Source organism: Vidua macroura, chromosome 4 (genome assembly GCF_024509145.1).
Source record: "Vidua macroura isolate BioBank_ID:100142 chromosome 4, ASM2450914v1, whole genome shotgun sequence".
In the NCBI taxonomy this organism is placed as follows: Eukaryota; Metazoa; Chordata; class Aves; order Passeriformes; family Viduidae; genus Vidua; species Vidua macroura.
In genome coordinates this window covers 58,155,388-58,183,031 of record NC_071574.1, presented here as the reverse complement: position 1 = coordinate 58,183,031, position 27,644 = coordinate 58,155,388, and the positions used below count along the sequence as shown (strand labels likewise).

The 27,644-nt window shown below is 37.5% G+C and overlaps 1 protein-coding gene across 2 annotated transcripts in view; it reads right to left on the bottom strand.

Annotated features, from left to right (window-relative positions):
* Window positions 1–20,226, bottom strand: part of FAM184B (family with sequence similarity 184 member B) — a 36,912-nt gene extending 16,686 nt beyond the window's left edge. For both annotated transcript variants that reach the window (XM_053976234.1, XM_053976235.1), the window contains exons 1-2: window positions 20,092–20,226; window positions 6,897–7,655 (exon numbers count right to left, since the gene is read on the bottom strand). In XM_053976234.1, coding sequence (XP_053832209.1) covers window positions 6,897–7,655; window positions 20,092–20,226 — 894 coding nt within the window. The remainder of the gene's footprint in view (window positions 1–6,896; window positions 7,656–20,091) is intronic.
* Between the last annotated feature and the right edge of the window lie 7,418 nt (window positions 20,227–27,644).

The window sequence follows — 27,644 nt, the reverse complement described above, 5'->3', positions numbered from 1 at the left end:
AATCACTGTGAGACAATACAGCTCACATTATCCTAATCTTCTACTGAAAACTTCCCTAAGGTGCAAAACTGTACAGAATGAAGAGTCAGACTATTTTGCCTTGAGTGATGTTAATGTTCAAAAATAATTTAGTATGCAAGAGTCACCCACAAGATCTGAAAATTTGTAAATATACATTGGCCATATAAATAACAAGATGACTAATGGGCAATTAGTGGAAAGAGAATCAAAGTAAGCAATATCTGACAACATCAATAAAGAAAATCATGGTGTGGAAGTAAAAATGAAATAAAATAATAATAATTAAAAAATAGGATTATAAAATCACCATGTTGCTGGAAATAGTTCAAAAATCAATGAGCATCAGTTGCAAGACAGTGACCAAGAGCTTGTAGCAATTGTTTGTAGCAAGTGTTAGCAATTACTTGTTGTAAAAAGACTGAATGTGCAACTTCTAGAAGCTTCCTGAAGTGATACACACTACAAATTCATTAGTGCACTTACTCTTCCTATCTGTGCAAATTTGCTAACTCAAAAAACATTCTACAGTGTCTTCAGGCACTACAAATGAAGGAAACAGAAAAAAATAACTACTTAACACCTCCCCCATCCTGTACAACTCCTTCTCACATGCCCCTGTGTAAAACTAAGGTAGAAATTAAAGGATGGAATTTAGCAGATACATGAATATTGCAAGGGAGGAATTAGCTTTAGTTTTGCCTGTACAAAAAGGAGCAGATATATCTTTTTGATTAAAACACCAAGATCAGGTGCAACATTCCCACTTCAACTCTGTCAACTGACTTTCTTCTCTGTATCTTAATTTTTCTATCTGGAAAAATAGATGTAACACTTCCTTAACAGCTGTTACAGGCTTTAGCTGAACAAGAGGATATAAACAGCATCAATCATTTTAAAAATTGTAATTTTATTTGTTTTACTAACTCAATATTTTCCTGATTAAATTAATATGAGAATAATATCTCTGAGTAGATATTATTATAAGCAATAATATTTATTGCCTATAAAAATAAATGTCTACTAGTATGCCTTTTTTATAAAGTATGAAGTGTTTGATACTTAAATTTAATCTGACTCACATGAAGAGCTTCAGCCTGGCATAATTTTAAGAATACATGTACAAGCTAGTAATAAGTAGAATACACTATATAAATGCAAAGTCATTTCCATGAGGCTTCACTACTGTAACTATGTACCTTGAGGCATTGCATCTTCAGCTACTGATCAAAAGTGAGCCATTCCCCAAGCAGATACAATCATTTACTCACCCGGGTTCAATTTTGAGAAATAAGATTGTATAAATGTATAAACTCCAGCAGTTTCATGGACATTAATTCTTTTGGCAGGCACTAAACACAATTCCTAGTCTCCAAGACTGGGCAGGTACTATGAAGCTCAACATTTAGGGACAGCAGCTGCTTGCTTTTTATGACTTCACAACTTGTCAGCAAGTGTTTAATTATTCTCAAGTAAATATTGAATTCAGAAAGCTATAGCAGTGTTGAATGCAGAAAATTGGTTCATTCTTAGTACCAAGAAGGGTCTAGAAACCACTTGACCAGTAGCCTTATTGTCCCACTCTACAAACTGCTGAAATGAACTTTATTTGCCTAGAAGATCTTCGATGAACACCGAAGTCCATTAGGAGTCAGAAACTAACTTCCCCCCCTTAGCTTATGCTCAAATTTGGCAAATCACAGACGTGCACTGACTTGTGAGCTTCACTTATCATTGAAGAACATGCTTAAAACTAAATACATGTTTCAAGGTTATCCTCCCTTTGAACAGAATTGAGCTCATGCTTAGGTTCTTATTGCACAAAAACATTAGAGACTGCAAATTTCCTAAAGCCAAATGATTCAGTCACAGACAGCAGCTCTGATGAAAGTGAAATTCTTTGAAGACTCTCTTAAGCCAATTGCTGCTAATGTATATCAACAACAAAAATAACAGCTCACCCACTTAAAACACACTGAAAAAAAGGTATTGCTCAGGTAAGCTGTTTGGATCTACATGAAGATGAGCCATCTTTCTGACTGAAGTTAAATAAGGACATACATATATATATATGTGTGTGTATGTATGCATTGTGAATAGTTGTAATTTCATTGGTAACACATGCACTCTGAATTAATTTACCAGCACTTTGCAGAATTAGATCCTCTTCCTAATCAATACAAAATTCTGCTGTTTCACAGCAGAAATCCATGAAAATTTAATTCAGAAATTGGAATAATACCCACAATACATTCTTCTTCAGGAAGGATCTTCTATAAAACACTCCAACTGCCACATGCAAAGAATGCAAGGGTAAGTATTGCTAAGAAGGCCATTTATCCCAGCAAGGATAAATTCACCTTTCTGTCTTTGGAGCTTTTCACAGAAATAAATCAGTCTGACCTTTTTTTTTTTTTTTTTTCTTTTTCTGATTTTTTTTCTGTAGCAAGAAAATCCTGGCATTTTATGTTAATTCAAAGTGCCTACAGTGAGCATAATTCAAATGCTGTTGCTGTGACCAATAAGATTAAAACCAGATGAATTAAAGCATCTATAAATAGAAGAACATTCCTACCTTCTGCCTTTTTTTTTCTTTTCCCAGATTCCATGAAGTCTTAGACTGGCCTGATTTCCTTAGTAGCCTTCATTACATGATCTACCATTCCTTTTAACAGCTATTCCTTCAGACAAACCTTTTCCTTATAGGACTGAATCCTGATTTTACAAAGAAAGTTCTCTCTTTTATTCATACCCTCTTTGTAAACAGCTACAGTTTCCATAGTCTATAAAACACACTAGATATATTGTACAAAAAAAAATCCCCAGGGTAGAACTCTGGGGTCACAGTAGTCTATTTTGTACTGAAAATGCTATTTAGATGGAAATACTCCACTGAAAAATATTGGCTTTATTTTAGTTAAAAATGTAGAACTGTACTGATTCAGTAAGATAAGCCTTTTCTGCAGTCTAGGAATGATTTGGGGTTTTATGCTGCTCTGGTTTGAGCCTGGGTGTGTAACTCACTTCCAACCATGCAGGCTGCCTCAAGGACATCCTTAGTCCTGTGAAAAAGGACAGTAGACGATTTGCTGACTGTGATGCCAAGTCTAATTTTCCTAAATGCTAGCTTAACAATAGTTAAAGAGAACAAAAAAGTATAGAAAAGACTCAGGGCTGAACAGTTGCTTAAGGGAGATATTGTACAGAGGGTACTCTCAGGATGCACACATTCTTGATTTTACTGAGTTTATTCCTGCTATCATTTCTGCACAGCTTTTCAGAATAACCACTTCCTATATTAAAAAATAAATAAATCAGTATTCCAGCTTGACCTCAGCAGAGAAAGTCTGCCTTAGACATTGTTCTCTTTAAGGATTTGGTTACAGAAGCAGGTGAACACTATGCCCTGGTCTAGCCCAAGGACTCCTTTTCTGTCTTTACAGAAACTTGTGCACTTCAGGTTATGAACACAAGTGAGCATTCCACTGAATGAGCTCAGGGATCTGGGAATCTTACAGGATTTACTCCTGTACAATAAAGCCATCAATCATAAAAAAAAAACCCTACGTTGATTTCAGTACTTTTGGTATAGCAAGTCTTAGAATATTTGAGAGCAAATCACCTCTTAAAGCTCTTGCACATCTTCAGAGTTGCTCTTAGACTCTCTTTGGTAGAAATCATTTGCTGCAGTTCTGTTATTTGATGTTTCAGTTCATCTACTTTTTTAACAGCTTTGCTTTGGGAATTCAATATAGCTTCCATATCTTCTGTGGTACCAAAATTTACATTTCAAGTAGCATAAATAACTTGCAGAATTTCCAATATCAGTGACTACTAACATGGGAAATACTTTAGAATGACATTAATGAGCATCTTACCTGCTTTATGCAGGATTTCCTTTTCTTGATGTGAACTTCTCTCTTTTGACTACACTTAGATCTTCTTTCTCTTTTTTCACTATACATTTTGATCTCAGAATTTCTTGCTGTGTTCACTTAAGCTACACTTCCAAATCCTAAAATATGCATGACATTACTTTCATGTTTATTACATATGTAATTTTCTTTTTATAAGAAATAAATGGTCATTTTCTGTCTTGGTGTTCCATGATATAAATCACCTACAGAGCTGGTTTAAATGCATTTTCTTGCTCTTCCATACCCTTAAACTGTCTCTGCTGCCAGAATATTTGTGATGTGGGAGCCCTTCCCTCCAACGTAGTTGGCATTATTGTAAAGTGAATACCCATCAATAGTTACCATCTAAAAGATGTCTGAGATTATCCTAAATTTGAAATAGGTTATACTTCTAATAATTTCATGACAACTTATGCCAAAATTTAATGAATATTAATTAGGTTTTTTTTTCAGTTGCTGAAACAACAGTTTGTAACATAATCCATTATACAGATGCCTAAACTCAGAAAAAATGTGTACAGACTTTGCTGGGAGTTGTCTTTCCATAACAAATGGAAAAAATTTGAACCATACTGAATGTTCTATTTCTGGAGGTTCTAGTTGCAGTTTCAGATGTCTAGCATAATACTGCAATACTCACTCAGATAAAATTGCCATTTTTTCCTAAATGAATGTCAAGTAAAACCTCAGGGTTAAAACTAATTTATTAACAGTATTTAACACTCTCTGTAGCTCAAAACTTCAAGGTAAGCTTGTTACTTTTACCTCTGGCATATGTGCCAGAATTCTTCCAAAACTGGACTGAACAGATCAGACTAAATGATTTGTCAAACTTTGTATTCTCCCTTCTACAGCAGTAGTAATAAATGTGTACTAATATAATAAGACCTTTAATCTAAAGGTCTCAAACCTCTTGGCATACAAGAAGGAGAAAACAGGAAAATTCATCCTGTTGAATCAACAGCCCTTTCACCTTTCAAGACTTTTAATGCTTTTCCTGCTAGCATTTACTAATGCTCAAAGGTGTTTCTGGTTAAAAAGATATTTCTACTTCCCTGTCTGCCATCATCCACAGAAGTCTGAAAAAAATGTACTTAATGGTGGCATAAGAAATAATCAATTTAGAAAGAAGATTTTTTTTTGTTCAAACTGTAAAGAAACAGAAAACAACATCATGTCTAACTCTTTCCCTCCTTCCAGATTTATCCTAGTCTGAAGGTATCTCTTCAAAGATTCAAGGCAATATGCTCCAGTGGTATGTAAATCAGCCTCATTCCATAGACTTAGAAGATTTGAAATGTATGAGTTGAGCATGTGTCCTTCAGAAAATATTTCAGTTTTATCCAGTTAATACTGAATTTAGAAAATAAGTTGCTAATGACACTATCTTCTTACTTCCACTTCCACAAATAATGTAATTCCTCTTCCACTTCCGCAAATAATGTAATATTTTACATTATTTGTTCCTAAATTACTGCATTTCTTATACAATAAATCAGAAGAGTACACCATGTGCATAAATTTTCATGTGTTTATTCTTAATTGTCCCTGAATGTCACCTAATGTACCCACAAAAAAAATCAAAATCTTCCTTTCTTTCCCTCTAGCACTTCCAATTTCTACAGAGCCAGGATAATTTTCAGTATTGAAACAGATATTACAGATTGACTTGATTAAAAACAAAAGGCTTATCTGCATCTCTGTCATTCATTGTATCCTCTCCACTCTTCTGTAAAAGATAGAGGTTGTTCTGCTACAGATCTACACACAGAGACAATGAAATCTGAATAATGTTGGGTAAGGTGTATTCAATTCATCCTCTGATCTTGTAAAACAAAGAGGTAGGAACTGTATTAAAGGCTAAACTCCCTCTAAGAACATCCTCAAAGAAGTAGCTCAGAACTCTGCATCATCAGCAAAATGATAGTGGCAAGCAAGATGTGAGGACAGATGGTGAAAACAGTTAAGAGCTGCCTTGGAAGAACACAGCTGACTGGGCTGACCTTGCTCCCTGCAGAATTCTGGGGCTCTCTTCCTCTAAAGGAAGAAAATCTTTCCCATTAGGCAGCAAATTTTGTTATTCTGTCATACTCCAAATCTAGACCTTCAAAGTCTAGACTTATTTCTTATCTAATACACAAGATTGCTGTCACAGGGCTGGGGGCATGTCTGGTAGGTGAGTTTATGTGATGTAAAGGACCAAAAGTATCAGAAGGAAGTTGAACAGTTGAGCACAGAGCATGGCTGGGTGCTTCAATTTCAGCACTCTGCATCAGCATCTCTCCTGCACTCTGACCTAATGTACCAAAAGCAGCTGTTTGGCAGATTTCCCATGACATGCCAACCTCTGAAACTGCATCTGACACATGATGCAATCAGGAAGGGTCTGCTGAGCTGTGCTGCAAATGTATGAGATACACAGCAGTGAGGGTGGGCAGGCAAAGTGCAAGGTGAGAACCAATGGCCAAAGTCGCATGGCTCAGCACATAAAACTTCACAAGTGTAAAGGACACTTCATTAAAAAATGTCACTTGGTACTGCTGCAAGAGTCATACAAAAAACTTGATTCCAAAACTGCCAGCTCAGGTCTCATATCGAACCCTCTTTATATCCATACACTCATTGGTAGCAGCAGTGCCTAATTACTGTTCTTGTCACAATTCTGGGCAAGAAAAGTAAAACTCTCTTCAGCCAACAGATAAATTTGACTTCAGTCCTCCCTCAAGGAATACAAATTACAGTGTTCAAAGTGTTCTCCTAATGAGTTACTAATCACCTGAACTCTTTCTTTAAAGCTCCCAGCATTATATCACTCCTATTTCCATTCTAAGCCTCTAAAACTGCTTTACTACTTAAAAAGCATTTGTATCAACATGATCTTTAAAAGACCCTCCTCTCCCAAATTTTAAAGAATTGATAATTTTCACTTTCTCAGGCAGAGATTGGGATTACAGTCTCTACCTGTATTCGCTCCTTCAGCTTCTGGGAATGCTTCTTCCTCTCATTTATCTTCTGGCTTTTCTCCTCTAGGTCTGCTTCCAGCTTCTTTACCTGCTGCAGCAAAAAGCCTTCCTCAGTCTCTGAGCTCTTCTTTTGCTCCGTTTCTCCTTGTTGACAGTTTGTTTCTAGCACAGATTGCTGCATGGCTATTTTCAAAGTCTCTTTTTCTGTCTCACAAGGGGCTCGCAGTTTTCTTGTTTTCTGAGTATATTCTTTAGATGTTTTCTGGTTCTTGCTCTTCAGGTTTTCCATCTCATTCATTACAGTGTGCCTTTCCACACTACATTTTTCATCTGAATTTATGTTTTTATCTAGATTTTCTTCTCTAAATGCTTTGCATTCCTTTAGCAGTCCATCAAAGTCCTGATTTAAATGTGGAAGTTTGTTTTCAAAGCCTGCAGTGGTATCTACTGTGTCTGTAGAAAGGCCCATCTCTGCTTTTTTCTCTTCTGTTCTTGACTCCTTCTCTTCTGCTTGCTTTTTACACAATATTAACTCTGCTAAGGCTTCTTCCTTCAATCTCTTGTGTTGTGCAACTGCAATTTCAAGGGCCTGAATATGCTTCCTCAGTAACTGTTCTTCTTCAACTTTGCTTTTACACTGGAGAACTGTTTCTCTTGTCTCAGCAAGAATAGTCTGAATTTCTTCTTCATGAGCTTCTCTCAAAGCCTGTATACTGTCCTCATGTTCATCATTCTTAGTGTTCAGGGCATATATCACCTATCAAACAAGAAAAATAGAAAAGCGAAGTATCTTGTGAACAATAGCCATTAATCCAGTTACTGTATTTATCAAGGTGTTAAACACTAGAAGAGAATTACTGCCATATATTAATATTTTTTGGAGGTGCTGTCTCTTTGTGTTGTTTGGGTTTTTTTTTTTCCCCACTAGGAAGAAAAGGGACAATTATAAACTGGAATACCTTATAAAAAGGGAGACAATACTGTGACAAACAGTATTTTTTTTTTTTTTCACTTTTTGTCAGAAATTTCTTTTTTATTCTAGGTAAGTTGTAATTTCATGTCACTGGTTTGTTATCTCATACAAACAAGTTGGAAGGAAGTTGGGTCCCTTCTCTAGCTAACTGACTCCTCATCTGAAGTCCAGTTCATCTGACCTTCACTGCAGCAGGACCACTAAAGGCCACATTGCCTTTAGCATGACAAAGTGCTGGGGACCAGTAGTGACAAATCTGAACAGTGAAACCTGAGGTCCTGACATGCAGTTCATGTGGACCAAAATTACTTCTGGAATTAAATGAAACTATGAAAAGCAGATTAAATTCTGCACTCCTGACTCCAGTCAAAACACCACAGAAGATGCACTCCTGGAATCACACTCCTGACAAGTCAGTTTGGTCAGCATTTCAGAGTAGGTATTACCCAACTGCAAACATCTTTTGACTTGATTCTGAGAAGTATTCAGACAGTGTGTTTCAGGGTTTTTTCCCCATCATTTCAGTAACAGCTATAAATCTCAAAACAGCTTTTAGCAGATTCAAGCAAATCTCTGATGATGATAAGTAATTTTTCCAAACAACTGATTTAAACCCTTTAATGCTTTATTTTCTTTTATAAAATGCAGAATAATAATTCTCATGACTGTGAGACCATATTACCCTAAGCAGGCTTCATCTGTTACCATAACATACACCAAATATCTCTCACAGAAGCTGTTGTACAAGAACCCACTGCTGCTTCAAAAAAGAAAACACTATTAGAAGCCCACAGTAGTCTGAAATGAAGAGTAAATGCCCAAGTTAAATTTACAGCTACATATAATTGCACAATAGAATAATTGCCTTAAAAAGACACATGCTTGTCTTTTCACACCTCGATTAGGACATATAGGGGCTAATCCAGTTTCTACTGGACATAGTTATCTAACTCAAGGAGAACAACATATTATGTATGAAGGTTTTTTACTTGCTTGGTTGGTTAGGTTTTTTTAGGGATAAATTACTGCTCTAAAAAACTAGGTTTTGAATTTGTACACAAGTTTTAACAGATATTTCCAGTCTGCCCTGAGCCCACAGAAGTTAATCAAAAGATTCTTAGACAAGGTTTGAGAAAATCATAGCCTTAAGTAAGTAGATAAATAAATAAATACAGAAACAATGACACCACTAATTCTTTAATTATGCTAGTGTTATGGCCCTATAATCTTCAAGCCTTTATCATGACAAGTCTCAATTGACACTTCAGTAAGTGTCTTGACCAGAGTAAGTGTCACAAGCCTGCAATGTGTTCTGTAAGTCTGGATTCTGAAGATGCCTTCAGAATTATTGAATTTGCTTGTCTGTGTCCAACCACTTTTTGTGCTATCTGTATATGAATAACATGTTGAATTTCAGTCAACCATAAATGAAAGCAAATACACAAATATATCTTGTGTGTACTCAGCTTCCTCCCTGGCAGTAATGAATTAGGTACAGAAGCCTTAAAAAGTCACAAATGCAAAACACAGTCCGAATACATTTCTCGATAAACATTTGACAAAATAGAATAACAGCATCATATTTCAGAAGCATATCAGACAAGAAGTTATAGTCTACATTTAGATAGGTATATTTTGGGGCCTTAGATTACAAGCCATTAATTCCTCTCTGTTATTTTTAACCATTTTCCTTTGAAATTGAGAGTTACAGTATAATAAGCAGATTTCTTCATCTCACTAACTAAAATCATTCTATGATCAGTTCTTATCTATTCAGGAGACAGACATAAAAACTCCAAGGAAATTATTCTTGCCCACATTTTCCACACTGAATGACCAGTAATTAAGCTGGGTAATTCTTCAGTTAACTAGGTCATATGCTAAAACAGAAATGAACATCCCACCTCTGTGACTCAGACTTTCACTCAATGATAAATTTATCTAGTAAAACACCATGGCCTGTCTCATGCTATGTTGTGTTCAGGATTCCTCTAAACTCTGACTTAATCATACTGATTTCCCAAATTCCACTAAGCATTAGACTACCAGCAGCACCTTAGGAGAGTTTTCTAAAACAATGGAAGAACCTGGCCTCCCTGCCCCATCTATTAATCCTACACTTCTGTTCAATACTGGTTAGAACCACAGGGAAGCATTTTGATTTGCATGTCCTTAAATTTAATCTTCAAGCTTGAGTGCTGAAACTGACTCCTCCATATCTTAACCTTCTTAAAAGATTTAGTTTTGAGACGGCTGCTGCTCTCTATTTTATGAAATTCAAGCTTTTCCCATGTGCCTTTCACTCCCTACTGAATATAGCTCCTGTATTCTGATTCCAGACACCTCATTTTGAAGACTGGAGTTATATGAGATGAATCCGGTGCTTTATGTGCTGAAAGGAAAAAATATTGAAAAATTATTTCAGACCTGAACATTGTGAGTGCACACTAATGTGGTATAAGTCCTTTAACAGCTGTGTTGATAAACAGCTTTTAAAAAGCAGCTCTAAAACTGATCATTTGACAGTACAGACAGAATAGCTTTCAAGTGAAAAGAGCACATCATTGCTCTTGGAGTCGCTACCATAATACCAATGGCTTCTGCCTCCTCACAGCTCTCCAAAACCAAATGGATTGGGAAACACTCTACTGAATTTATACCACCTGAGTGTATGGCAGATTTGTAAAAAAAGTATTGCACATATATACTTGAATACCAACAGTGCAGTGAATGTGAATGCATCTTATTTGTCCTATTTTATCCTCCAAATGCTGTAAATCTAAATAGTATTTCCTTTCTCATTTTCCTTATGGTGATATAAAATAACAAACAAACAAAAAAGCCCCAAACCAAAATGGAAAAAGAAAACATTCAACTGCATCTTAACAGTGAAGACAGAGTTAAAGCATTCAAACAAAAAATTACTCTCTTCCTACAGTAGTGTTAAATACTATTCTTAGAGGAACCTGACTATCATAATGAAAAAAATGGTTCTAGCAGGTTGCTTTTCCAGCTGAATAAGAAGTAAGACAATTTGGTATGGAAGGTGGAGTGAGGATACTAAGATGAATCAAAGAAAAGATCCAAAGATCACAAATATTCTTCTTTCATGCCCAAGCTAGTAGACACAAAACCTTCCTGACAAAAAGAAACAAAAGAGTGAGAAAAGGCCCTGGATGAAGGTGCCAAACAGGGTACTCCCAGCAGCATGCTACACAAAGCAGGGAAGGAGAAAAACTTCTATTACTAAGGAAGAATTTTGCTAGAGGCTCACTGATGCCAGGTGACTCCATGCATCATCTCCTTTTCACTAGTAGCAACAATATCTTGCCTTCACTAGCAGGTGAATTTGTTTCTTTGAACTCATCCTGTCTACTTGCTGAGCAGAGCAGAGTGAGGTACTGATAAACACACCAGCCTTAAATGGTCTCTTTAAAAGCAAAGGACAGAGAAATAATCAAAAATAACTTCAGTCATTTAAACAAATGGTTCCTCTATGCCTTAGCCTCCTTTGTCAGCAACTCTACAGGCTTTCTAGAAAATAACCCACCTCCCACAATTTATTAATTAATACTCTAATCAGCCTCTCATGTTCTAACACTGAAGAATAATGTCTTTTAATTAAGGTACAGGCCTAGGCTATAATTACCTACAATGCTGATCCCATTTTACATCTGTGCTGATTTCAGACATAGGTGATAAGTGATAAATGATACTGCTCTAAGGTATGACGTGGGACCTAAAGAACTAAGTTTCAACTCTCTCCTTGTATTCTCTGTGGTTCCCTGAAAGAACAGGAATAATTTCATGCATCCAAATATTTGGAGCAACTGTTCAGAACATAAACATATATGTAGTTGTGTAGCATGAGAAAACTAATTGTCACTCCAAACATCCCAAAGTGTTTGGAAGAGGTGCATGGCTTGTATCCTACACCAGAATGAATCCTAACTACGATAATAAAAAAAGATTTTGCTCCAGGTTTTTTTTATTTCAGGGTGAATCTATATCCTTTCATCCATGTTAATAAAGCCCTTGAGACCCTGGAAGAGTGAGGTGGTGCAGCACAAAGGTAGCCAATGGCCCTGTACAAAATCCACCTGTGTTTAGATGATCTCATGTCTCTTGGGCAGAAGCTCATGGTGCAATGTCTCACCCCCTGAATGTGCCTCAGGCTTGCCTTATCTAGAGATTCACAGCAGAAGAGGGGAAGTTGATCTTACATTCTTCAAATTTGAATATATCACCCCCTTTCCTATACATACCATGTGTTATACAGTCAGTCCAAAAAATACAATGACATACTAAAATGTATCAAGAAAGCATAAGCATAAAATGTCTACAGGTTTCTAATATATTTTGGCACGTTTTTGACTCTTTCTGCCACTCCCTTTGTATCCCTCCCTCCCACCTTTAGTTTAAATTTAATACAAGAAAATAACACAGCTACATTTATTTGGTCCCATCTTTTACCTTTTTGTTTTTCTCCTTGGTGTAGCGCAATACTGAACACAGAAAATGGTAGTTTAGTGGTTTATCTATTGCATCCAATCTCTCAAGTGTGATCTAACATAAAATGAGCTCTGGCCTAAATTTTACTAAAGAGACATCCAGCTCATTTGTATTTTACAGTTTCTAATAAGCTACAAGAATAATTGCCAGGCAATTTAAAAATTAGAAAGGTAAAATTATATTGCAAGAATATTTCCACAAGCAGAGCAGGTGCTAAAAAAGACACCAATAATTTTGGCACAGAAAAAATATGCTGCAGAACCACAAAAGTTAATTGGGAGTCCACGAAGTGTCTTGACTGCAGTAAGTGTCACAAGACCAATCTGTGTTGTATAAACCCCAAAAATGTCTCCAGAATTACTGAATTTGTTTGTCTATGTCTAACTGCTCTGTCAGATGTATAATGTGCAAGAAATAGAAGATCTGTCTGACAAATTTGTCCTCTGTCCATTGTTGTCACTGTAGACCAGGTGAATTTTTAGTACACAAGTGAAGTCACCAATTCTGTGTCAATAGAAAAAAAAAAAAGACCTTATTTGCATGAAATTCACTGATAACTTAGTTCTGGTTTTTGTTACATATCAAGCTCTTCTAGGATATAAACCTATCTAAAACTCATAGAAGTTTGATCTCTATTATGCTTCAAAAATATAAGCTAATGCATTTCATCAACCAGATTTAAATACAGTGGTGATAGAACTCATTTGCTAAAATAAGTCTATTTTATGAAATGTTTCATTACCTCCCAGACTTTTAAAGAGTCTAAACTGCAGACATATATTCAGTGCTTTCAGAAGTCTTGTGTCATTGTCTTGTTAAATGATTCTAGATATTTACCTGAAATTTTATGCTTCGAAATACCTTCTGATTTGCAGATTACAATAAAGCAACATTGTCCAATTTTACAATAGATACCCAAAGAGACTTGTCAAGTAAGTTCTCACTTGATTCCCATGTTTTCAAATATTTACTTTAAATATAGTAGGATTTGAAAGTCTTGGAAATGTAAGTTGTAGAACTGTTGATTTAATTACAGCTCAAGGTGGAAGAGATTTTTCCCAAACAAATACATGGTTTTGTAGAGACAAAGATTATAATTTATTTAAAACACAGTATTTATTGCAAGCTTTGCCGTTTATGTAGATCTGTGATAAGCATAGATAAAATGAGCCATATTTCTTCCTAATCCAAACTAAAGCATTATACAGATTGGATCAAATTTTTACTCACTCTCCTGTAGTTTGCATTCTCAGAGAGGATTTTTTAAAATTTAAAATATTTTTTATACATTCTAGATACTTTGCTAATTAAGAAAAGAAGCCATCAGAACCCTCAGGTATCTATGAATTTATAATACCAGTTTCTGCTACTACAGGCACCAAAATTTAAGTTCTTGCTACTATAAGCAAATTCAAATAAAAGATAACAGGGATTCAAGAAGTGATTGTAAAATGTATTGAATACAAATCCAGTTAGGGCAAGGAAGTATTAAGATACTCTGCCAGTCTCTGGAAAATCTCATAGATCAATGAAGGCAATGAAACTTTAGACAAGAACACCAGATGCATGTCATATTCCTGTAACTCTCTGGGGGCACCATCAGAATCAGGCTGTTGTCCCAGACAGACCTCAGCATAGTGGTTTTTGAAAGATATTTTTCTTTCAGTTTCTCTCCTCATTTTCAAAGCAGCGTTACTGGACCCCAAGTCAACATAGTGTTATGAAGATAAAGGGCTACATAATAATATATATCATAATACTACACTCTTCCTTATGTACCCAGGATATTTTTACACAAACATTTCTAACAGTAAAATGGAGCTAGATTGAATACAGCCACAACTCATGTTTCCATTTCAGGAAGATATTCTTATGAAGCATGTGCTGGACACCTTCTGGGATTGCACCAATGATCATAAACCCAAAAAATTTTAACCACCATTTATCATCAGAAAAAGTGGAAGCAGTCTGCAAAGAGTGTAGCAGCAATGCACCAAGTTGATTGCAATGTCTACAGAAAATTCATTATTTTTATGAAATGCTAAGGCATATTAGTATCTTAGTAAAAAACATTTAAAGGCATCTCTTCTATAACCCTCTAAGAGGGTTTAGAATTACAACCAGTTGGTGCATAGTCACAGCCAGACGCTGTAGCTTCCAAAGATAATTAAAACAGAAAACTTCTCTGGTAGTAAACTCTTCTGTGTTAAAGCTGTGTTTATTTTAAGTGCTTAAAAACCAAGTCAGACAAAATTCTGAATTACAACCACATAAAAAAAAATAATCTTCCTTCAGAAGAATTTCATCCAGGTCATTAACTTAAGAAAAAAAAAATCCCTATTTGAAAGCAGACAGACAGTTTGTAGTTTCTTTATTAAATAAAGACAATATTTCCTCAGGAAATATGTGCTCTGCTGTCTCCAAGCTTTGGAAGACAAATTAATATACACAAAGTAAAATGCCAAATTTGAACCAGCACAGCAAAGTTTGAGTTATTGTGCCCACTGGGGGACTGGATAACTGGATAAATTAACTCAGACTTGGTACTGCACTAACTACATTCACAGACTTCCTGCCAGCTTTAAGCACAAGCCAAAAAAAAAAAAAAAAAAAAAAAAAAAAAAAAAAATCCCAAACTCACATGCCTATCTGTTCCTACTTAAAACCACAGGTTAAGTAGTTTTCAGAACCAGACTAAAGACAGTCTGTGTACAGGCAGGAAAAACAGTGAGACACTTAACGTGTTTAAAATATGACTGTAGAGGTGGCAATAGAGGGAGTTCTACCTCAGTGTTACAGCTGTTTTAATAAAACACAAAAAATATTTTAGGTAAATTAAGACGTGACTGCTGGGGGTGGGGTGGGGGGAAGAACATGATACTTTATGGAAGAAAAGTATTTTATATACAATATTCAATGCTGGCGTGTTCAAAAGCCTAAAACACATAGCTCAAAATATTTACATGAGAATTTCTTCAACTGACTTGGCACTGACTTCTAATTTGGGTATAATTTTCACAGCCGTAAAACACTGGCATGTACATACTGGTTAAAGGAAATATTAGGAGAGAGGTACTATTATAGCGTCACTGAAAAAGGTACTTTTAAACATTACCATTAAAAAAAAAGACAGAACATGAAAAAGCTATAAGCTTGCAATTTTATTTTTTGCAATTAATGGATCATTAGATATTTTATTGCCTATTGTCTGTAATTTGCATATTAATAATATGCAAAACTTGTATAAACATTAACTAGCGTTCATTGATAAACAGACTTGATTTCATTATGCACTTTTCATTATAAAGTAGTCTTGGGTTGTCAATTACTAAGACCATCAGATTTTCTGCAAACTTGATATAATTAGTGCCAAATTTGTATGGTAAGGAAGTAATTCCATACATAGATGTCATTCCCATCCCCTGAATTAATTTAAATGATAATTTCTAGCTATCCAAATAAGATACTAGGCTTTTTCCCAACAGAAGTATGGCTTTAATACTGCTTTTGACTAGCTGATCAACACAATTTTATGACATTGCACATGCATTTAATAATCCAGGAGTTCCTTTTTAGGGAGGAACTTTCTGTAAGGAAAAACATAGTAATGACAAGTTAAGAAATCTTAGCCTGCACATTCTTGTCAGCTCATAAGCAAAAATAATGTTAGCTTTGATAGCAAATTGTACACAAAAATCATGAAAACAAATACATCAGAAAGTACTTGGGGATACGGATGGCTGATTTTGTTGGTCTTGTTAGCACATAATTTAAGCAGTTTTATAAATAGATTCTCTCTATTTGCCTACATGGAAATATTTTTTAATATTCCTTGCCCAAAGGAAAAATACTGTTGCTCCAAAAGCATAATCCTAGTTTTTCTTCTATTCTGCTTCATTTTTGTAGAATATTGAATACGTCTCTAGAGAGCTGAGATCAAAAAGCCTCAAGCACACAGGAGAGCTCTGGTAGCATAATAACTAACTGCACAACAGCTGAACCACTGTAAGCACTGGTTACTGAGTACTGTTAACACATCACAGCAAACAAGGTCAATAAACTTAAACTATGGGAAAAAGGCAACATTTTTCAACAGGAATATGAGTAGACCACAAAAGTGCTCTGTTAGAGGTGCCCAGCTGTTAGGTGCTTCCAGAATAAACCATTAAAATCTGATCATATTTCATGTCTAAAACCAAGAAATGTCTGATAGCTTTATGGCAAATAAAGCAGGAAAGGTTAAAATATCTAATATATAGCCCTGCTACAAGACACTGAAGTGGTGCAAACAGTCTGTGCCCCCACACACGTGCCAGGCCACTTGCTAATTCTTCAGTAGATTTCCACCCATGAGAGTGAAGCTAACGAAATATGAGCATATTAGTGCAGAAGTCAGCCATCCCTCCCTTAAACAACACAGGAAAGAGGGGTTTGCTTTTCTGGCTGATTTTCCACTGAAGCCTATTAAATAATGGTCATATTTTCTACCTTGCTGACTGAGCTGAGGGGCTAAACCTCCTAGTGGCTGCTGGTGATAGGCAGTGGTAACGGATAACATTTTGAACTGCTGCACACAGAGTCATTAAGGAACATCTGCCTATGCTGCTGCTTCTGGAAGACGAATACACTTGTTTCCCTTTGACATTTCTTTCCCCTAAAGGGAAAAAAGGGTTTGCAAGTGCATTTTACCAGCAATTAACTTTTCCTTGCATCAGCACTCTCTTCCTGTGTTACAACTCACAGTATCCAACATACATACACAAAATTTTTGCCAGACTAATCGACTTTCTTTTTAGTAACAATCTAATTGACCAGTAATATTGCAATTTAGAATGTGCTTCTTACAACAAGGCTCCCAGATTTGCAATGGAGAGTCAGATGACCCCGAGGGAAAAAAAGTACTTGAGAATAACTGTTCTCTCATTAAAAAATACCCCTCAATTGGTATCCAGGTATTTGTTTCTAAGAAGGAAACAGAACTACTTTGTGGTTTAGGTAGCTCTCTGATCACCAGGTTCTGTCACCTTTCTAGGTATTCACATTGGGCTTGGTTTCAGAACTGCAGTCCAGAATAGCAGGTCTGGTGTGAGCCCCACTGGCAGAGGTTTGAAAAGAAGCCTGAATAGCATGGATATCTGCAGTGTATCTAGTTCCTGTTAGCCCTGTCCAAACTGCCTCTCTTAATGAAAGCTGATCCTCAACACTCTTCTTCAAGAGTTCATTTGAATTTCTCAACCAATTTCAAGTAAAAAGGACTATGCTGAGAAACTATAAACACATGAAAATCTCGTAATAGCCAGTAGATGTTACGAATCCGCAACTTGAGGCAGCAGGGAGTGACACTCCAAGTCTTACAAAAGTCACCATGTATCTTAAACTCCACATCATTGCTAAACAGATACAGAAGTTATTGCTAAACAGATACAAAGAACTGGAAATGTATGAAACAGCCTGCCATGGGTCCAGTGTCTGACGGAGAAGTTTGAACATCATTACTGGTATTACTGAATAACTACTACAAAGTCATGCATTCTGCTACAATTGAATACAATACAAATACCCCCATTTCAAGAGAAGTGAGCTACAAAAAAACTAGTAGTCTGTGGCCCAAAGCAAACAAAACATTGCTAAAGGTTTGTAATTTTTGCGGCTACAGCCAAAAACGTGCAGAACAGGAAAAATGCATGACTGAAGGCATGAAAAATTCCTGTATTCTACCCCTTCAAAACCAGAAGTATCAGGGCAGTAGAATGGGACCAGCTCCCAGTCTCTGCCCAAATTACCCGTTGGGATTCCTTGGATCCCAGTATTCCCCTAACCAACATCTTAAGACATAATCAGCACTACATGCAAGGACAGAAACTCTTCACCTCACCCAGTTTGGTTCCTGTTGATACCTTTACACACTTCTTTGCCTTTGAGAGTAGGAGGAGGGCCCTAGTGACTATTAACAAAGTGAATGGATGTCAAGATCTATATCTTATACCTAATTTACATATTTTGTATTCATCTCGCCTGGCACAACACTGAGTGGATGATTAATGAGATCATTATCTCCTCATCAATGAAAAACTACAGTCACTGAGACAGGAAGTTGCAGCTGTGCAACAACATACAGCAGTATTGCATACTGGGTTAGAAACAAAAAGGAAAAGTACTATGGGACCTTTAAATTTAAATTTAGAAGGGATTTCATTATAATCATTCGGACTGTAACATAACCAAGAAAACAGTGCTTTAAAAGGGAGCTCTCAAAATTCCTAGGCCAAAAAATTATTATGACAAATTTCCCATATAGCCATTTTTCAGTTGACCTGATGTCAGATTTTGCTTCTTACGTGCTTGCTGTTGATACTGCATTAGTCTACACAGAATTCAGAAGGGAAAACATGTGACTTAAATTCCACTTGTGCCATGAATTCTCTGTAAGTGTAGTGTTATTGCAGAGAAAATTGCTTCTTAAAAGCCACATTCCAAAACAGAATTATTTGCTTTTCAGAAGTACTTTTTTGAGCCTCAGGTATAAATCATCTTTATTTCAGATAACTGAAAAGCATCTAGAGGGGAAATTCTATCAAAACTAAAGAAATCAACCCACACATGCTTTAAAAGTAGAAATTTAGCAAAAGACATCTTAAACAATGACTGCAATAAAATTATGCAATGTATGGGAAGAAGTAAGGATCCTATTGTGTACAAATACTATTAAACAAACACAATCAAAGAACCTGTAAAGTAAGTATTGGTATAGTACAGGAGGTATAATATAGGAAGTATATGTAATTAGAGATAGCTCTTGTTTATGTATTGATGCACATGATGTACACTATCATGTACAGTTATCATGAGATGAGAACAGTAGCACTGTAACTAAGTAAGCCATTCTAACTTCAACATCTAAGTGACTTCTTATTCTTTGATCTGTATTTTCAGTCAATGTTTTTTCATCGCTAATAAGTCTCTATCAATTGCAGCAAAGCTACAGAACATGTAAAAGCTGCATTAGTAAACAGGGTAGTAAATATGTTTTCCTCACTGACAAAGATGCAGCATAAGAATAGGTTAATAGATAACTGCCATTTCCTGCATATTTTCTCTTATTTCTTAACACAGTGTGGAAAATATCGACTAGTTCAGTATTGACTAAAAGTTTTAAGTACAATATACCACGTAATTTAGTCCCGTGTCTTCTCCAACTCCTTTTACAAACGTCATTTAAAGTAGTTCTTCTTATGCACATCAGGAATAATTAGCTGCGAGTCAGAGTACTATTGTACTTAGTACCACGCGTTAGCTGCAGCTTTGCAACAATATTACTTGAGAACCTATAAACTCAGATTATTTGCAGTCTTCGTAATTCTAGAAGAAAAGCGGATTCTGTCAATCCCTCTCACCAGCTCCCAGACAAACCCCGCGTCTTCGCGGAGCTGGAGCTCTTCCCGTTATGGTCGCACTATGGTAATTAGAGCAGTTCAGTGCGAGGCGTCCATCGGCTGCCACAAAGGCAACCCCTAAGGATGGGCTGCAGCCCCCGCGGGGGAACTGTGCGCAGGGAAGTTTGTGCACGCCGATGCTCTCGGCAACAGCCTAAGAGAGGAGCCGCTTCCCTTCCCTCCTCTCAGACAAGGACACCAGAGGAGGCAATTCCCTGACATCCCCGGCCAGGGCAGCCTCACCTCCCTGGAAAGACTGCAACAGCGAGACTTACCTTAGTGAGCTGGGCAATCTTCTTGCACATTTTCATGTGCATTTCCCGACTGCATTCCTCTGTCCAGCTGCTGCGAGCTGCTTTAGATCCATTGCAAGTCCCGGGCTGATGAATGTTGTTTATGCCAGAGGCCATTAGGCTTGAATTTTAATCACGTCTGTCTGCGTACGCTCCGGGTAGCGCGATCCCGGCCCCGCTGCTCGCCCCCACAACCCGGCAGAGCGCACTCACAGCCCCCGGCGCCGGAGGAACTTCAGCCCCGACCAGGGCACGCTCCAGCCGCCGCCGCTCCCCCTTTTCTGCAGATGTCCCAGTCCTTCAGCAAAACACCCAGGCGAGCAAGAAGAGAACAGCATATGCAAGCGTCCTGATTGGGATTTTTTTTTCCCTCCCCTTCTCTTCAATGGGTGAACTTCCGCCAGGAGAAGACGCCAGCGGCTGGGTGCTACAAATTCCCCGGTGGAGACGCTGAGCCAGCCTAGAGGCAGTAGCACAGACATTGCCGGGGATCTGTGGTAGTAGAGATTGCCTGAAGACCAGGTCATGCTGCCTTTTTAAGTGTCAAAGGACTGCAGAGGTCATCTGAGAACAGAGTGTTGGTACCTTTCATATGCTCTGTTATTTTGGCAATCCTCTCTAAACCAGGATGGGCCCATAGGTGATGAAGAAAACCTTTGCAACACAGCTTTTGCTGCTGTATTGAAAGCAGAATGGGAGCCAAGGGGCCCACGAGCACAGCTGAGCCCAGGACCTGTGTCCAGGATCCGGTCTGCCTGCCTTATCCAAGGAGACTCCATTCCCTTCAGTTATACTAAATGCACTGGAAAGAAAACTGACAGTATTACAGGTCTCTCTCTCTTTTTTTTTTTTTTTTTTTTTTTATGTGCATACTGTTTCAAAGAGATCAGGTTTGGACATGTAAAATAAATAAAGGGACAGAAAAGGCAGGAAAATACACACGCAAAAAAGGCAAGCTATTAAGATAATGGGATTTTTAAAGAGAATGCTTCAGTGAAGTGTTATGCAAGAAGAAAACTGTTGGTGAACATGTTTAAACAAGTCTAGAAGAGAAAAAGTAGGAGAAAGCCAAGTAGGGTGAAGTAAAGAGGTAGAAAAGAGGAAAAGTGAGAAAGGACAGATAAGCCAAGAGCTGCCCAACACCCCTGTGATGTGACACTGCTGCCAATGCAAGAGACCCCATGGAAATGCCGAGGGCTCCACCTCAGGCCCTGCTGACTTGCAGCCAGCCAGAGGGGTCATGAGGCTACTTCTGCCCTGCTGCCCCTACCTGGAAAGGCAAGCAGCTTTCCAGTCTGATCTCCTGGCAGTACTTGCCATCCTTCTTGGGTGAGAAGCTCCCACTTTGCTAGTGGTGGGTTTAAAAAAAGTTTCCTGAGGACTATCAGAATTGAGGAGGAAGAATATCTGGTGTCAGTTAATGGTAGGGCAGAAGGAAAACAGAAAAACCTTGGTGAGGGCAAAGAGAGACAAAGAACTGTTAGGAATAACACTCCTAAATGGAGAAGATCAGGGCAGAAGAATACCTACAAGGCAGTGGGGAGAAGGAACACTGTAAAGATGTAAGAAGATAAGACCTTGGAACAGGGAAACCAAACCCTTGATTGCCAGGAGAAAAGGAGATACTCTAAATCTCCAGAGGCAGAAAGAATCTTCACTCCAGGAATGAGAGGAAATGAAGACTGAGAAATGCAATGTATGAATGAAAATGATCACATTTGCTGATCACAGTTCCTGAGAGATGCTAAGCAGAGAAATGATGTTTAGCCCAAAAAGAACATAATAAGAAAAGGTGAGAAACAGATCCTTGTACAAAGGAATGACAAAGTACAGTTTCTTTATTCACTGGCACTAGTGTCCAAGATGCTGCTGGAACTTTTTCTGTGACTAGAACACAGGGACATGCCACTGCTAATTGTCTGATTAACACACGTACTCACACATAAGCTTAACTCTGTTAATATTTTATAATACCTTCTCTATCTGGTCATCGATTTGAGAAAAAGCCTGGGAATTTAATTATATGTAAGATTTTGATTAAATTGACAAGCTTATTAGGAGACAAAAGACAAAAGCAAGGGTTGGAGCAAAGTCCTAACACATTGTTTCTTCAGAAAAAATAGAATAAACAGTGAAAATAGAAAGCAAATTAAGAAAATTGCAAAAGTTTTACAAGTACTTACCAGAAGTTACTTGTGCTATCACAAAGGTGGACAGTAACATTTATGGTTGTTCTATTAAACACTAGACCTGAATGCAGGGGTGGATAGAGACTTGAGACATCTATATGGGCTTAGCAGAGCAGAGAAGCACAGATCTGCAGATACATTGGAAAAGAAATAAGCTACTGAGATATCTTCAAGCAGGCTGTTCATGAATTTTGGGGCATTAGAGGGAAAGAACTTGAGACTTTGGTACAAGATGATGTTTTAGCAAAACATAATTTGTCACTAGTGAAGTATTCTCAGTCCAGACAAGACTTCTCAGGCAATACTTCAAAACCTGGAAAAGTTTCAATCAGATCTCAGGCACCAGAAAATAAATTCACAGGTGACTCAAGTTCATTAGTTTCATTACTCAAAAAACCCAACTTAGTATCAAGAACAGAATTTCAGCAGATAATGCCAGAATGTTTCAATGAGCATTTAGCTTCTTTTTTTCTTGTAACTGAGCTAGGAATCACCTATAAAATAAGATGACAAAACAAGGATGTTGCAAAGCATAATCTAAATGCATACTATACAAATACGGGTTTCGTGAGAATCACATGGAACACAAGTAAATTACAGAATGTGTCCGAACTTGGGGCAGTAGAGGGCAAAAACAGTTCAAAATAAAACTCTAACCAGAAAATATGTGGATATTCTCAGTTCAGTCGAAGAAAGAACAGAGATAATTTTCTCCCAGGCTGAGCCTGGGAAACTTAGAGAAAAGAATTAAAACAATTATTATCTCTCTTTCTGTAACTGTTGTTTATAGATTCTCCAGAGTGTGCTATTCATAACTTACCAATAGTGTGAGAGGTTTTTACTCTGAGACCAATCAAGTCTCACCTTAGTGAGTCACATGATAAAAAGATGTGCTACTTTCATTAAAGCTTCTAATTCGCCTTCTGAAGACTGGAGTAATTTCTTTCCGTTCCTGACTCAACAGCATAAAAAAATGCATACACTTCTGCTTGAATTAGTATTGCTGCATTAATATTTGGTTAAAAAAAAAAAAGTGAGAGAATTTGGTCATGTCACTGCAGTTTTTATAAGTCTTTGATTAACTGTACACAGGTCTGTAGCTTTGCTGTTCCAATATATGAACTAGTTTCCTTTCTGTAAAGGAACAAAAAAACCATAAGCCTTCCCTTTTTGATACCTCCTGCTTGTTGAACACTCAAACGATATAACTTCTGCAATCTCCTGACTAGCTACTAGTTACTATTAAAAGAGCCATACCTGCAAATTCCAAGACATTTAAAAAATATATATATTTCTGTTGCAAATGTTTAATACATAAGTTTGCACCTTTGTTTAACACATGAAAACAGCTTTCCTAAAACACAATTAATACAGCCCAATTCTTTCACTGTTTGTCTGGACAGCAGTGCTCAGTGAGATTTTTTTTTTAATATACAACAGCAAAGTTAAACTGATTCTCTGGATTACATTCTACTGCTGTTTTGCAGTCCAACAAAGTTTGTCTTTGAAAATGGTAGAACAACAGTTAGTCATTAACTGTCATGTTATGTCAGACCTGACAGCCTGGGGCCCTGGGCACCCTGAGCTAGTGGGTGGCATCCCTGCCCATGGCAGCGCTGGGGTGGCAGCAGGAATTAGATGCTCTCCAAGGTCCCTGCCAACCCAAACCTTCCTATGATTCTATGTTTCAAATGAAAAAGCTGTATTACTAAAACTGACTTAAAACCTCTCAACTTAGTGTGCCAGTAAAGGAAGATACATGCCTGAGATTCTAATTCAATTCCTAAATCACTACCCTCATTTTTGATCTCCAATTACATTCACTTTGGTCCTAGAGTAGCTTTTTGACCCCATCAAAACACAGAATACAGGAACCATGTTCTTTTTTTTGACAAGAGGAAAAAAAAAAAGGGAAATAAAGATAAAAATAACAGTCAGAAGACTCATAAAAGTTATGCCTAATTCACTATTCCATTTCCAATAAAACTTGTTTTGGGATTGAGTGCAAGAAAAATGACAAATATAAAGTGTTGCCACTGATTCATCTTGGGTAATTACCCATGTTATGCATAATTACATATAAAAATATTATATATTACTATTTTATATTTTAATTACTCCCCACCTCATAAAAGAGACAGGATTCCAAAAACAGCAGAAGGGCTACTGATTTCCTCATTAACTGAAAACATTATCTATTCAAAAATGTATATACAATTTTATAGCTGGCTTACATATATACAAGTTTTGGAGGAATGTGGACATAAGCTTCTATTGCATAATGATGGCTTGATTATGGATGAAACATTACTATGTTTATGTTTTAAATATGGAAACTGGAACCAACCAGACACATCAGATATAAAAGCCCTTGAACACCTAACAGGATAGCATCAACTTCCATTTTTTTCCTACTTCCATTTTTTATCCAGTGACCTACATTTAATACTACCATAAAGTAATTGGCATGCAGCAAGTTTGGCTTACCCTGTGGCACAGTGTTTGCTCACATAACAGGACCAACAAAGGAAAGATAAAGGATCTAGAACAGTGAGTCATAAGAATTAGAACATAGCAGATAAGGTCACTACTTTAAAGGATAAGGAAAAAAGCTGGAATTAATAAAGTGCATTACCCTCCAGGGCACCATTCAAGGTTCAGAGTTTCATCATTCTTTTCTGGATAGAACTGTGGAATCCCACTGGCTATAACCTCTGTGCCTTCATTACATCTTTGCCCTCCTAGTCAGTCATTATACCCATCCCTCAGGAATAAGCTGGTCCTCACTGTGCCCCGAGAGTTAGCTCAGCAAGGAACTGAGGGTGCAGGGCAGAGCTGGAATGGATTCCTGGGCTCACAGGCAAAGGCTGTGGCTTCAGGCCTCAGGTGAGGCAGGTCAGGGCTCATTAAAGCTGATCAGTGCAGTCAAGGCTGCACTAAAGTAAGCTGTAAAATCTATGATTGCAGCACTTCTGTCAGTTGAACAAGGTATCTGGTACCACAGAAACACGACCAGCATTTGTGATCCTACTTCAGCATGTTATTTACCTGCACATGAAATACCATTTGTACTGAGAATTTTCTATTTCTACCTGTATATGCAAAGCCTAGCAGAAATATTTAAAGCAGTCTGTAAGAAATAAATCTCACATCCTAGATGAAATCCATGGTAAGGGACTCTGAGGTATTCTCCAGGGAAGGTCTTCTTCTGTAGACCTGAGATGCAGGTAGGCACAACTGGGGTGCTAACCATGTGAATCAAAAATCATTCAGTTTGCATTATGATTTCACTTAAAATAACTGTCCTGTGTTTTTAATGCCACAAGAATCACAAAGGTTTATCTCCTCATCTCCCTGTTTGCATCTTCTTGTCCACACACCGGGATCCTATTGCAGGAAAAAAAAAATCTGTATGAAGAATACATTAAATAGAAAGATTGTTACACATTGTATTTCCCCACAAAATTTAATATTTTTTAGATTTTTTTTTAATTAAAAAAAAGTTCAAGTCATTGATGATTTGCAGTTGATTATAGTGGTTTTGTAGAGTGCTTATTTCTCCTACATAAAATGAAAACTTTTAGAAAAAATGTTAACATGTAAGACTCTATGTTACTATTGTATTTGTGGATATAGAGTCAATTTCCTACTCCCTAGAAGCAGAAGGTGATTAGGCCTGATCCATATATTTTAGAAGTTAATAAACAAATATAAAACTCACCTTTAAAATTGAGGTGTTTTTTTTTTTAAACATACACAAATGCATGGTAGTATAATATGTCAGGGAAAAAAAAAAACTCCTCTGCCACATATTTAAATTATTTTAGAATTTATTTTGGTCTAAAAAAGAAAATACTTTGTCTCCAGATGCTGCCCTCCATTCTTCACATACAGCTCATATATATCCCATAATCCTTAACACAATTCTAAGGAGAAAATAATTCCAATTATTTGGTTGATTAAAATCTGCTTCTTAAATAAAACACTAAAACACTAGGAAGATTCAGATCTAGAACAAGACTGACCCCTAGTGTTTTTCTTTTTTTTTTTTTTTCCCTTTTTCTTTTTTCCCTTAGACAAAAATGACCCTTCTTCAAGACAGGTCCTGCCTATTTGACCTCTTGTCATTTGATGGTTTGTCACCTGTCCTTACTAAATAGCTGTCATCCCTTGAAGGCCCATCCAATCAGGCACTTTTTTCTTAAAGCCCAAACATATATGGACGTCAAACACGTTAAGTTCCTGCTGTCCACGGTTTGTGTTCACTTTGAATGTTGTCTATAACTCTGTAATTGATATGTGCTCAGAATGTTTCCCCTCAGCTAATCACCCACGGCCTTGTTTCTCGTTAATTGTGTCATTAAATGCTCACCGTACGTTCCGTAACACTAACGCAGCTCTGGGGTTTGAGCTTAGTTGTCTTTCCTGTTTTTAATGAGATTCTGAGATAATGAGGCTTATTACTATTCTCAAGTTAAAGGATTTCTGGGAAAGCATTAGCTTCCCAACAAACGCTTGAATACTTGGGGGACATTTCCACTAAAAAGGGATTCAGACTGGAAGGAGCACAGATGGGTGTTGCATCCGTATGTCCGCCTTCTCAGGCCCCTCGCAGAGGGTACAGAAGAGCGGGCGTTTCAATGAGCTTTCATTACTTAGACAGCGGCTGAGTTTCTCAGGTTGCTGCCGCACATGCTTCGGTTTACGAAACCGGTCTGTATTTTTCCTGGTGCTCACGTCCGGAGAGGACTTTGGGAGAGCGGCTCCGGGCGGGTTTGTCAGGGACATTTAACTATTTTGGCCAACGTAGCTCTGGAAGCCCTCGCCCGCGCCGCTTCCCCTCAGCCGCAGCCGGGCTGACACCGCCGATGGACTTCGGAACGGCCGCTCCCGCCGTGGAACAGCCGCAGGGCAATCACAGCCCCGCACGGCCCCAGCCCATCCCTCTCCCTCCCAGGCCGCCCTGAAGGGTTTGGAGCACAAACCCCATTTTATGAATAAATTTAACCTTATCATTCAACTACCTGAAAGAGAGCTATAGCCAGATAGGGGTCGGCATCTGCTCACAGGCAACCCGATACAGGACCAGGGAACATCTTAAAATGAGCCACCTTAAGGTTGGACGTTAGGAAGAATTTCTTCACAGAAAGACTGATTAGACAGGGTGAGTCTTCACAGAAAGGTGAGTGGGCTGTCCAGGGAGATGGTAAAGTCACCATCCCTGGAAGTGTTCAAGAAGTAACTGGACTCAGTGCCATGGTCTAGCTGACATGGCAGTGTTCGCTCACAGCTTGGACGGGAATATCTCAGAGCTGCTCTCCAACCCGATTCCTTCTGCGATTGTGT